We start from the raw sequence: 12,664 nt of genomic DNA, 5'->3' as shown, positions 1-12,664 counted from the left end.
CATCTTTGAACAGAATATCTAAAGAAAAAATTCTAAAAAATCACAAGAATCTTGTGGCAAATCAGGCTTATTGATAAATCATCACATAAAACTTAATATGACAATCACAATGGAATTGCTTTTGTAAACATTTTGATGTTATATGGTGTCTGTCAGCTTTTTAAATTAAATTTTAATTATTTAAATATAAAGTAGTTGTTGTGTTTGCTCCGGTATAGAAAAAGCATGCACACACACCCAATATGGGTACAGGTGCTGCAATGTAATAACCAAAGAAAACAAACAAATAAACAAACAAACAAAAAACACACTGACATTTCAGGGCAAGCTTTCGACTAATTGCTCTTCATCAGACATTTTGTGCTTCAGTTGAAGTCATTTCTCCCAGTACCTTTAGAACTAGTTCCAAATCATTTATTTAAGGTTAAATAAGTGATAGGCCTGTCGGCACACTCTTTAGCCTGTGATCAGGTGGAAATGATGAGGGAGTGTTCTGTCCATCTCTCTATCTATATTAAGCCTGTGTGACTATAGGAGAAATATGGTGTACATGTGCGTCTGTGTCAACTCCATAACTAAAGAAAGAACCATAAACATGATTTTAAAAAAAAGAAGTATGAGATCCCTTAAACTGGATATACATCCAACCTTTCATCAGTCAAGAGAGTTTCCATTTTCTTTTCTGTTTTATTTTTGGTTTTACAGCCAATGGTGACATTGTGCACCTTTTTCTTTATTTTTATATCTCTATAATTTACTGATCGTTGTAGCTGTAATGTTATATAATCGACATGATAGCTGACTGCTGTCAGATGTGATCACACTGCTGGAAAATAACCTGTGGGGAATATAGCACATCAAATGCGCTCACACACGCGATTTGTGTATTTTAGTTCATTTTTCAAGATTATTCATGCATAAACTGTATATATGGTGTATTGTACGTTCATACCATGTAGGACTGTTTATGTCAGGTGATGCCCTGGGACAGAGTGTAATGTTTAATAAAAATTTCTGAGATATTAATGATACACCAAAGAAACCACAGCTTCCACTAAACACCCACATGCAATTTCTCATGCCAGTGAACATTTCTCAGGCATATATTTAAGTCTGTACTCACACACTGACTCACTCATAGATCACACACACACATATATACTTTTTATACCTGTTTGTCTGCCTTTTTATATCTGATTTTTGTCCCGCTGCCTCTCACGCATACTCTGGTCTGATATAAAGTCACTTTGTCAGTGTGTGGGAGGTCCTTTGAGGAAATAGGGATAAACTCTTTCGAAGTTAATTAGCAGTCTCGAAAGGCCAGATCAGAGGAGCGAAGTCCTGATAGAACTGTGGATCTGCCAGTCTGAATCAAAAGACTTTTAAATAAACAAGCATCCTGAAATAGTCATTCTCTGATCTTATTGCACAATTCATGGAGGGATTTCATCTCCCTCAGTCTCTCTTACCTTTACCAACTATTTTGTCACCTTGAATGAGGCTGATGGGAACGTGTGTGTGGGCGTCGTGCGTCAGGAATCGGATATCTATCCATAGGAAAAATTGCCTCTAATCGTATAATTAAATGCGTTCACGGTGAAAGGCATAATTGGTTGGGGGGTGACGAGTAAGCCTTGCTTAAAATGGGCTTGAAGACGACAGTACCCCACAAGGCTCTTGCAAATCAATATGGAGGTTGGCAGGATGTTTAAAAGCTGGAACTTACGGACATCTCCCCCTGCTGTGGGTGTGACCGTCTGACATGCCTGGGGTTCCCATACAATTTTCGGTAATGGTTAGGAGATGCTCAGTCCTGAAAATGTATCTGAAAAAAATATCAGTATTACCCTTCAAAGCAAAAGGTCAAGACATTTAAAACTTGTAGATGAAAACTCATTTTCTATGAATAACTTAATCTGTCTGACAGTATCATATATTAACTTGCAATATTTATAATCTTCTAATCTACATCATATATTATCTATTATCAACAAGTATATTTTTGGCGGGTGTTTTGAGATTGTGTGCATTCTGAATTCAGTGGCTAATCTCTTCTAAATCAACTGTTTGTGTTTGCATGTATTTGTGTTTTTTTTTTTTTTTTTTGCTAATAAATGCACACGACAGCACTGTGTGCAACCCAGTCATATTAGGATTTAATTCCATTGAGTCAAACAGCAGAGCAAACAACACTCTTCAAATGGATTTAGATGGATTGGTCATGCTGGCTACTAGGCACAAAGTTGGTCATTCCTTTTATTGAATTAGATAAATCCCGGCTATATGATAACCTCACTGCAGGTACAACATCACCTGCACCCCATAAGCTGAAGTCAGAACTACTGTCACAGTGAATCACAGGCTTTACTGGACTCAGCTAAATTATTTAATGCCGTGATATGTGAACTCAGTTCAGCCCACAGCCCAGAAAGAGAAAGTCAGAAACTGCTCTCTAAAAATATGTCAGAAGAAACTGTTAAACTCACAGCATGCATTTAATTATGAAAATTAAAATGTTGCTTAAATTGTTCTTTTTTACTTTCCTCTCTTTCATTTACATCTTTGTGATTAACCTGCTGCTTCTTATAATTTAGCACGCAAATTATGGAGTATACCGCCCCCTTTTGGGCAACAGGAAAAAAACACATTTAAAAATAAAGAAGCCTGAAAAAAGAAATATTACATAGGCCTACTGAAAAGATTGCATAATAAAAAAAAATTCAGACAGCAGATTTAAGCACCACACAAGAATCTCAGGAACTATGTCTATAGGTCCAGTTTTGGGCATTGGCTGGTCAATAATCTGGTCAACTGCTCAGGTCAGGTGACTAAAGCACGAACTCATAAACTTGATGTAGAAACATGACATGCTGTCACTGCTGTGAGAAAACAACCGAGCTCAAAATAAACGTTGATATGTTTTACATGGTATTTACTTGGGACAACATGTCAAATTGATAATAAAATAATAACATTTTATTATTTGTCTTTTTTGGATTTTTTTTATGTTTGAGCCCTGTATGATATAAATATTATATTTTTATTTATTTATAATATTTATTTTTCTTTTCTTTTCTTTTATTATAATATTTATAATATTTTTATTTCAAATATTACAAATATTTGTATGATATAAATATTATAAAATGTTTTACATTAGAAAATGTAAGAGACAAGTTATGTAATTGTTAAAGGCAGTGTTGTTTTAGTATCCTTGGTTTACTATTATAGAGGTTTCATATTTTTAATTAGATTTTTATCTTTTGTTTTTGTCATTTTTTTTATTTGTTTTTTCTTTAAAATATATAGTATAGCTTTATTAAGTTTTAGTTCATTTAGGTTTAGTCATTTCAGTACTTTTGCCTAAACTCTAAAGGGCAATGAGAAATGTTGCCTTGGCAACTAGCTGAAACAAAATAAGTTTAAGTTTTTTATATTTTATTTTCATTAATGTTTTTTTTATTTATTTCAATGAATTAAATTGATTTATGGTTTAAGTTAACGATAAAAAGCCCTGCAGGAGATATATTTGATGTTAACAGAGCAAGCCTGTGATCTAGTAACCTCTCAATTAGAAGTCAAATGTCACAATGGAACAATTCATCTCTGTTTAGGAAAATATTATAGCAGAAACCCTCGTCTCCAACCTCAGTGTGAAGGAATCTTCTCTGAAGTCATACTTTTTCAATTGAACAGGCCATGTTTGTTCTCATGGGCAGTCCAAAACTGCAGCTTTGCGCCGCGTTATTTTGCGTTAATTTGGATGAATTAACTGCCACAAACTTAATCAGGTTAGGCTCCTGTTTGCCTGCCGCATGTCATTGAGAACATTATAAGGATAAATAGGCTATGTCAATGTGTTTTCCCCTTAAATGTTCATGTTTGAGCAGTGCTCTTTTATATAGACCTAGGCTACTGTTATGTTACCAACCTGTCAGTCTTTCGCTTTTGTAATGCTCATTTGCTCTCATTGCTGCAGCGGATGTCTCGCCTCCTCGTGAATTAACAAAAGCTTTGAGAGGGTATCCCAGCAGCATCGCCCGGCTGTCTCCCGGGGAAACGTCCCGGGTAAACAAGAGCGAATCTCCGCGCAACCGCTCGTCAGCAGCAGCAGCAGCAGCAGCCCTCCGCTCGTGTTGTGATTGCTGAGCGCGCGCGACACGTCCATCATCCACCTCAGAGCAGGACAGAGCGCTTTTCCAAAGAGAAAGTATCTAAGTCACCATTTTAAAAGTCAAGTGGCTAAATAGGTTAAATGAACTTTACAGTGGCTTAAAATTGTGTTTGGTTGACAAGCTCAAGCTGGGCTGTGCGTAATGGACAGAAAAGGAAACACGCGGCGCGCCACTTCAGCTGGGTACCGTTTACCGGACCGACCCAACGGCCCCCTCGCCTCTCAGTCCTCGGTCTCAGTGTTCAGGAATTCAGCGGGCAGGACACGAAACACCGGTGACACACCGGCGCAAGGTGATGATACCCGAGACCCGGTAAAGCAAGACCAGGTTTGGAAAGAGTTTGTGCGCGCGGAGCGAACCGGTTTGAAAGAATGGTAAGAAAGATAATTTAATTCACTTTCAGTGGAGTTGCATGTTTGTTACTCACTTTCCCTGGAGTTACGTTACTAATCTTTTCTTTCACCTCTTAAATGTGCCATTGTTTGACCCGTTATTTGATACGGGATGGATTGTGGTTGACCAGGCGCCCCCTGGACGGTGTGCGTTACGGTTACTCATCCTCTTTACCAACTAAATATACAGCCGTGGTTACTGTACACACAACCACCATCATATAGGCTAATAAAACGATGAAGATTTCGCTTCTAAATAATGAATTGTATCGTATCGCTAGGCCTATAATATCGCGTTGTAAATTCTTCATGGTTGTTTTATGACAGGGAGAAGAACTGGAGTTTCCTCATGAACTTTGACCAGCTGGTAAGAAACCCTCTTATCAGTGATGCTCTCTGGCAATAATCCAGCAGATCTGTTGCTGAAAAGTTTTTTTTTTAATTTTTTATATTGTTTAAATGTAAATATAATTTACACTAGTTTTCAAAAGTTTGGAGTCAGTATAAAGTTGAAAAAAATAGGCTACTTTTATTCAGCAAGGATGCATTATTTAATGTATTAAATTGGTCTTAAGTGACAGTAACTGAAGTGATCTGAAAATACAGTACCTGGTTTTACTGTATTTAAAAAAAACGCAGCTTTGGTGAGCATTTGAAACTTCTTTCAAAACCATTAAAAATCTTACTTTCAAACTTTTGGTATCATTTATAAAGAAATAGTGTTAAAGTGAATGGCATCTTTTGGTTGAAAAAGATATTGCACTTTCTTTTAAATTGTTATTTTGTGTTATTTTGTACTTTTGAGAAATATAATTAAAATGAGATGAAGGTCTGTCATGTTTTTCTTGATTCATTCTTTGCTTGTTCCCATGTGTGTCTTGTTTGCCAGTAACCCCTGTATTTAAACCATGTGTTTCATGCCATTCATGTTATGTTTGCTGTGTTCATTCTGTTCCTATAGTTCATGGTTTTCATGTTTGATTTGTTTATTTTCTGTAACTATAGGTGAACTCAAAAAACGAGGGAGAGCTGGATCCAAATGCAGTTATTTTATTAACAAATAAATAAACAAACAAACAAATCAAACTAGAAATAACATAAAAGTCCACACAAGACCATGGGAACACATGGGCTGGGATCATGACAAATAAAAAAAGCTTTTATTTAAGGCTACATGAAGCTGGTCACACTTCGTGTTCATGTTACCATATATGCAATTCATGGTTACTAAACTTCCTTTACAAAGCGTTTTTTATTATTATTTTTTTTATAATTTATCTTTATTTTTCAGTGAATATTTTTATGGTCAGTTTCATGATGTTCAGTTCCAAATGTTCTTGTTAAATTAGTTGTATTACCCTTGTCATCCTCACAGGGTCATCCGCGTACAGAAACTTCTCTCCCCAGCTCTGGGTCTTTATATGTAGATAGAGTCCCACTCCCAAACACCAGTAACCAAATGTTTGGCAGCGGCCTGTACACTGAGTTGGGCAAGGAGATGATTCGCCTGGACAACCTGCTAATCTTGACAGCGAACCATCGCAAGGCCAAAAGGAATCCAGAGATGCAACCCTGCTGAGTTTTAACAGACACAAGATGTGTTAAAAACAGTGTAGCAGAGATGTGATCTCTTCTCTTGTCTTGCTTTTATACTCAAGAGTGTTCAGTGGGTAACAGTTTGTTTTTTGGATGTGTATGTATGTGTGTTTTTGCTGTATGTTTTGGCAGTGTATTGAGAGCTTTTTTATTAGATTTTGCGTTGACATTAATATGCATCTACTGTATAATATGCTGGTGGGGGCAGTAAAGCTGACCCTATATTTAGAATAGACTATTTGCATATTAATTTTTTAGATGAACACAGGTACTTTTCAGCGTATAAATGCAACTTAGTTTCAGATTTGAATTCAAACTATTTTATCAGAGCTCTGTGGTATATTTTTCTGTACTTGTACATTGTTAGGGTAAGTTTTGAAAATCTTGATGCATCTCATTCTCAAGAGAAAAAGAGGCATTCGATGTGTTAGTTAATTCTTCACAGTTGAGTTTACATATAATCAGCCAATTCAGATATTTTATCCATCAAACATTAGGAGGAATAGAACTGGAATATTTTGCCAAGACCTACTACATTTATACTGTTTGAAAAAAGCTTGCCAAATTATAATCCAATAAAGTTTTTCTCTTTTTAAACAGGTTACATGTGTGACTTCTTTTTGGTTCTGAAGGTGTGATCACAGTCAAAATAGATTTAATAATACATTCATGTGACACGGGCCAGATCACTGCAGCTCAGCAACAGTTTGAACTTTTATTTTTATTTTCTAGTGGTTTGATGCGTAATAATTGCAACTGAGTTGAAATTTGAAGGAGGTTAGGAATGCAGAAAATAGCAGATCAGTTTAATCATTCTTGTGAAACCATTCAGGTAATATTAGCCAGGTTATTTATTGTAGCCTATGTGCCATTAGAGATAAAACGCACCCTCTAGTGGAAGAATTTGTCCTCTGACTTAAACAATATCAACAAGTGAATATTACTTCATAATGTAGGCCTACTTGCACCAACAAGAGGTCGCTGTTACACTCTTTCATTGGGAAGTTTCTTTGCTTCTTCAGTTTCAGTTGCTTCTTTGCCTCGCGCTACTTCAAAATAATACAATCTAATTATGAATACGCCAATAGGCCATTAATGGAGACCAACACTGCATGTTCATTTAATTTGAAAATCTATGCAAGTCTTCCTTTATTCACCGAATAAATACATTTTAATGTATTAGAAATAATTAACTAAAAAGTTAATTTACAATGTACATCATTAAACAACATTCACTGCGAGTTCAACTTTCAACATCATGTGTTCAGTCATCTCACATTTTATAGACCTACTTAATTGGTAGACTTTTGGAATGACAATGTGACAAAAGCCGAGTGATATGTTCTGTGATTCTTCTGTGGTAGGTGTGAGAATGTTATCCGCCTGAGGATATTTGCATTCTCTCGTGCTGCTTCGTGGGCGAAACAAACAGAGAGAATAGGGGCTTATGGGTAAAGACAGCTGTTATCGTCGACGTTGGTGATGGATTCATTTAAGCGGATCGGCTCTTTTGAACAACTCATTCCAAAGAATCGTTTACAAAATGATTCAGCAATTCTTTCACGTCATGACGCAAATGCACTATCACATGATCCTTGATATCCTATATATGGAATATTGCATACGGTAAAACCTTAACAAAAAGCTAGTTTAAGGCACATTTAGCGGGTTACCTTTTAATCCCGTTAAATAGAACTTTAGTTAATTAGTCGCTAATTTGAGAAGTTCCGCTCACACGAATCGCTTTTGTGAGCCGGATAAAATGATTCATTTAAAAGATCCGAGTCAAAAGACCGATTCGCTCATAGATCGGACTCGGACATCGCTAGTTGATGTCAGAAAAACGAACTCGAGGCTCGAGCCTGCTGGAATACCGAGGAACTGATCCGCGAAACTGGCGCGAGCGAGCGACCTGCGGAGACACTCGAGGAAAGCGCTTGCGAGTAACTTAACAAAATTAACTTTATCAGAAATATAATACACATAAAACGCACTGGTTCCGTTTCACGTCGCAGTTAAGTGTTGCAGGAATGCGTTGGAGTTTGTTCGACTCCAACAGATGCTCGCCTTTGAACAACAGCAGCGTTGTTTATGAACTGGGGAAGATTTGAAGTCAGGCTCAGCCAGTCCGGAGCGCCTGGGAGAGGGGGAGAGAGAGAGGAGACGAGGGGAGGGAGGAGAGAGAGAGAGAGAGGCGGGGAGGAGAGGAGAGGGGCGCACAGAAAACGCCCTGCTGCTGAATCCTCTCAAAATTAAAACTTTATCGCGCCATTGACGGTACGCTCGCATGAAAGGATGATAAGTTGGATCCCGCTCAGTTGTTTAAAGTAACCACTCAACTTCCCCTCAAAACAGTCTGTTTGGAAAACCTCAGTTTTTCCCATTGGATTATTTTTTTCTTGCTTTATTCTGGACGAGCCCGGGGTACTTTTTGGAGGGCGGCGAGTCGGAGGCTGTCTAGGCCCGCTGCTCGACAACTTGAAAGAAGATCTTGTATCTTTAATGTGAGGCAGAAAAGTTGTGCAGATCGCTCTTCATTGCTCATACTGGCGCCAGGACAAGGTAAAAATGTCGCTAGGAGCGGAGAGAAGGATGGAAAACCGGCTGAGACAACTGGAAGCCATGATCAAAGAGCCGCGGTCTGCGATCAACTTGGAAAGTTTGCTGGTAAGTTCACCGTCATTTTTCATGAATGTTTAATGCGTCTCGAAGATCCGTTGCCTAGTGACACGAGGGGGGGAAGAAATAGCACGCGAACAACTTAACCGCGATGGTGCTTTGCAGAAATGAGTGTGTAGCGAACGTCACAATGAGCTGTGAGGAAGCGCTGTGTGCACGCTGATGTCTCTTTTATTGTGCTCGGCATTTGTACACAAACATCGCTCCCACTTCCTACTTTCCTTGTCAACAACTTGCGGGAAACCTCAAGTCCCAATCTCCGCGTATAAAACTATTCTCATGTACACTTGCCATATTTGAATAACTCTGCTGCGTCAAGTTCTGAGTTCATCTGTTGCCTCTGTCCAAATATAGTAATATTGTTGGCCTGCAACATGACAATTTCGTAATTCCCCCTTCCTGCTGTTGAAGGGTTGTTTGGTTCTGGAAGTAGATTCTGCCATTAACTCGCCTGCAGGTGAAGGCATTGGACACATATTTCTGAGGGCAGGAATATTTACAGGTTGATCTAATCTATCCAAATATAATACTTTTTTTTCGTTTTTTTTTTTTTGATCAACTGATAGATGCCAGTTCAGTGTGTGTTTGTGGGCACGTAATGCTCGACTACACGTCAGAACAGTTGGTGCCAAGCCAAGTGATAGCCTAATATCTGGCGAGCCTGTCAATCGGTTTACTTCTGATTTAGCTAATGCCTCCTTTTGGGGGCATCATCTATGTGTGTAATGTATATATTTATATATCAATATATACACAATAACTATGTATATACTGTAAATGAAAATCATTTGAGAATTTCTTTATTTGCAAACAATAGAAGTCGATTGCAATACTTAACATACAGTTTTTTCAGTGATTGACACTGTCTGGGGCAATATTTATGTGATATAGGCTAATAACATTAAATTCGATTTGTACCGCTCTACTATACACGAGTTTGTAATCAGTAATTTAAAAAAAAGTAATTAACACTTTTATTCAGCAAGGACATTACACGGATCAAAAGTAAAATATTTTTTATATAGGAGGTACGATTTCTATTTAAAAAAAATGGTCTACTTTTGAACTTTCTATTCATCAAACAATCCTGAGGAAAAATTCTATCACAGTTCACACACAAATATGAGCTGTACAACAGTTTCAAACTTGATAATAATTTAAATGTTTCTTAAGCAACAAATCAGCATATTATAATTATTTCTGAAGGATCATGTGACAATGAACTGGATTAATGATGCTGAAAATTCAACTTTGCCATAATTTACATTTTAAAATATATTAAAATAGAAAACAGTCATTTTTAATTTGAATGCTACTATTTCACCGTATTACTGTTTTGCTGTATTTTTTGTCAAATAAAATGTTGCCTCTGTAAGCATTAGAGACTTGGTCTATTTAAATAAAATAAATATAAATACAATAAAATTACAGGCCACAAAAATTTAAATGGTAGTGTAATCAATTCACCAAAAATAAATAAATAAAATAGGACCAAAACATGCATTATTGACAGTACTGGCTGTTTGCTGATGCCAAACACAAAATAATGACACGCACTTTGCTCATCAACCATTGGTTGGCTCACCAGATAATGTTGAGCTGGTTGTGATGCATAAACTAAACTAGTCCATGATTTGAAAGCACAATAGTGTTCAGGGAAGCCAACCTACCAATGGCTTACTTATTATTTTGGATAAGAGAATATATTTGCATGCATAAAAGAAAGTATTTTAAAATAAAAGCCTTAGCTTTAAGCATGTGCGTTTGAACATCATCGCAGATGCATCACGTTGGTGTAAAACGTTCTGCTCTCAGCAAAGTGATTCATATGAGGCCGTCAGGGAGACTGTTCTTTTGGTACTGGATGTTCTTGGTAAACTGTATGTAAAAATGGCACGTTGTCAGATTTATTTGACTGATTAAAGTTAATCTGGTCCAAAAGCAAACAATATTTGACAGATGCTTGATGAAGCATGATTTGACTCACCGTATCTGGGCCAGAGTTTGGTCTAAACTGAGAAGCTGTCTGAAAGAAAGATATGGGTCATCTTTTCTAAGTGAATTGGTGTTTATCACAGAGGTGCGTGTTTGTGTGTGTGTGTGTGTGTGTGTGTGTGTGTGTGTGTGTGTGTGTGTGCGCGTGTGCGCCCTGTCCTTTCTGTGAGTGTTGGTGACAGAGTTTCTCCATTGCTGAAGAATGTGTGTGTTTCCTGAGAAGGAGATGAGCAAAGGAGAAGTGGGAAGCAGTGAGTGGGAGTGAACAAGCCTCACTCTCTTTCTCTCTTTCTGTCTTTCTCTCTGCCATTTATAGCTCAAGTCCCTCTCTGGTTAAGCTCAGGGCAGGAGATAGCTCTGTTTGAGAGTGTTTAGCTGTACCGAGATGCTTCTAGAAAACACATCACACAGATATTTTCATTTCGTCTTTCTTTCTTTTTGCACTCACCCCCTCATGAACTCTTTAACTTGTCATTAATTCTAGCTCAAGCTGATTACTGTCAGTTATCCAGCACAATGCGATTGATTTCAAGCCTTTAAAACAAGCATTTCAGCCTGAGATTATAGCCGGTTTGGCTAGTCTGACTGTGTGTGTGTGTGTTTGGCAGAATGACGCCAAGTGAATCCATCAGGAATTTTCCAGGTTTGTTTCCAAAGGCACGTATAGTGCTGTGCAATCTAGGGATGCTCCGATTGATCAGACACAGATTGGCCGATCTCACGAACCAATCACTGTTTGATGACGTAAAAAAAACAACGTATAAAGTTGCCGTCGACGTGCATGTAAAGTAAACCGTCTACAGATTAGGCTTTTGAGCCACATTCTGCCTGGTAACTTTTCAAAACATTAGGTAGGGTAGATCTTAAAAAAAGCTTGGCTAAAGCTATAGGACTTCCTAGATCTGTTCACGTCGCAATCATGATTTTCCAACGTCATTTGAAAGTTTAACCAATGGAAACTGTTTCTCAAATATGGTGGGAAGGGACAATGTGTCTATGTAATTATAAATATTTTTATGCTTTGTGGCATTTTCACATACAAGTAGTTCTTATATTCAGTAAAATACTCAGTTCACTTGTTTTGAGATGTTTTTGGACTTATGATAAAAACCTTGGCTTAAAATGCCATAACTTTTGATTGCTTTGCAAATTTTGGCCCCAGCTGACATGATGGCAAACATTTTAATGATTATATGACCTGTCATAATATACTTTGTAATAGTCATCATGTCAAGCACGAATAATAACAAAATAAATTGCATCACATTTTCTTTTTCTTTTCTTTTTTTCAGCAGTGTTGTAACATAAGAACCTCCAAATGTGATTGAAATCTATTTTCTTAAAAATTTGAAAGGTTCCATCAAATAAGACCATGTACTGGATGATACCTTGTTTTCTTGTAGAGTTATAAGCCATTACTTTTAAAGACGCCACTTGAAATCATTCATCAAAATGGATTTAAGGGGTTAACAGTGACAGTCAACAGAGAGCTTGCATATCACTAATATAAAGTTTAAATGATCGGGATCGGTATCAGCTGATCATGATGATATAGCCAAGAAATCGGAAGTCAGTGAATCCTGATCGGAGCATCCCTAGTGTAATCTTTAGTGTAAAGCTTTCCTGTAGCTCAAACAGTAGAGCCTTGCCGCTTGCAACGCCAAGGTCATGAGTTCGATTCACAGGGAAAGAACTGATAAGAATGTCAATGTGTACCTTGAAATGCAATGTAAGTCGCTTTGGATAAAAGCGTCTGCCAAATCCATAAACGTAAATGTAAATCTAAGCCACTTTTTTTACTGTGAGTATTACATTGTCTTACTGCCA

The 12,664-nt window shown here is 37.4% G+C and overlaps 2 protein-coding genes across 4 annotated transcripts in view; both read left to right on the top strand.

Annotated features, from left to right (window-relative positions):
* The first annotated feature begins 3,586 nt into the window (after window positions 1–3,586).
* Window positions 3,587–6,758, top strand: cimip5 (ciliary microtubule inner protein 5). Its single transcript, XM_079635178.1, has 4 exons — window positions 3,587–3,791; window positions 3,980–4,549; window positions 4,895–4,934; window positions 5,943–6,758. Exons 2-4 carry the CDS (start codon window positions 4,317–4,319, stop codon window positions 6,144–6,146), a joined length of 477 nt encoding a protein of 158 aa, XP_079491304.1. The 5' UTR covers window positions 3,587–3,791; window positions 3,980–4,316; the 3' UTR covers window positions 6,147–6,758.
* Window positions 6,759–7,967: 1,209 nt separating this feature from the next.
* rock2a (rho-associated, coiled-coil containing protein kinase 2a) overlaps window positions 7,968–12,664 on the top strand; it is a 53,037-nt gene continuing 48,340 nt past the window's right edge. For all 3 annotated transcript variants that reach the window (XM_079635176.1, XM_079635175.1, XM_079635174.1), the window contains exon 1: window positions 7,968–8,830. In XM_079635176.1, coding sequence (XP_079491302.1) covers window positions 8,732–8,830 — 99 coding nt within the window. In that variant the 5' untranslated portion in view covers window positions 7,968–8,731. The remainder of the gene's footprint in view (window positions 8,831–12,664) is intronic.

The sequence above is a fragment of the Phoxinus phoxinus genome (genome assembly GCF_949152265.1).
Source record: "Phoxinus phoxinus genome assembly, chromosome: 14".
In the NCBI taxonomy this organism is placed as follows: Eukaryota; Metazoa; Chordata; class Actinopteri; order Cypriniformes; family Leuciscidae; genus Phoxinus; species Phoxinus phoxinus.
The sequence above is the reverse complement of the archived record's forward strand: the minus strand, read 5'-3'. Positions and strand labels throughout refer to the sequence as shown.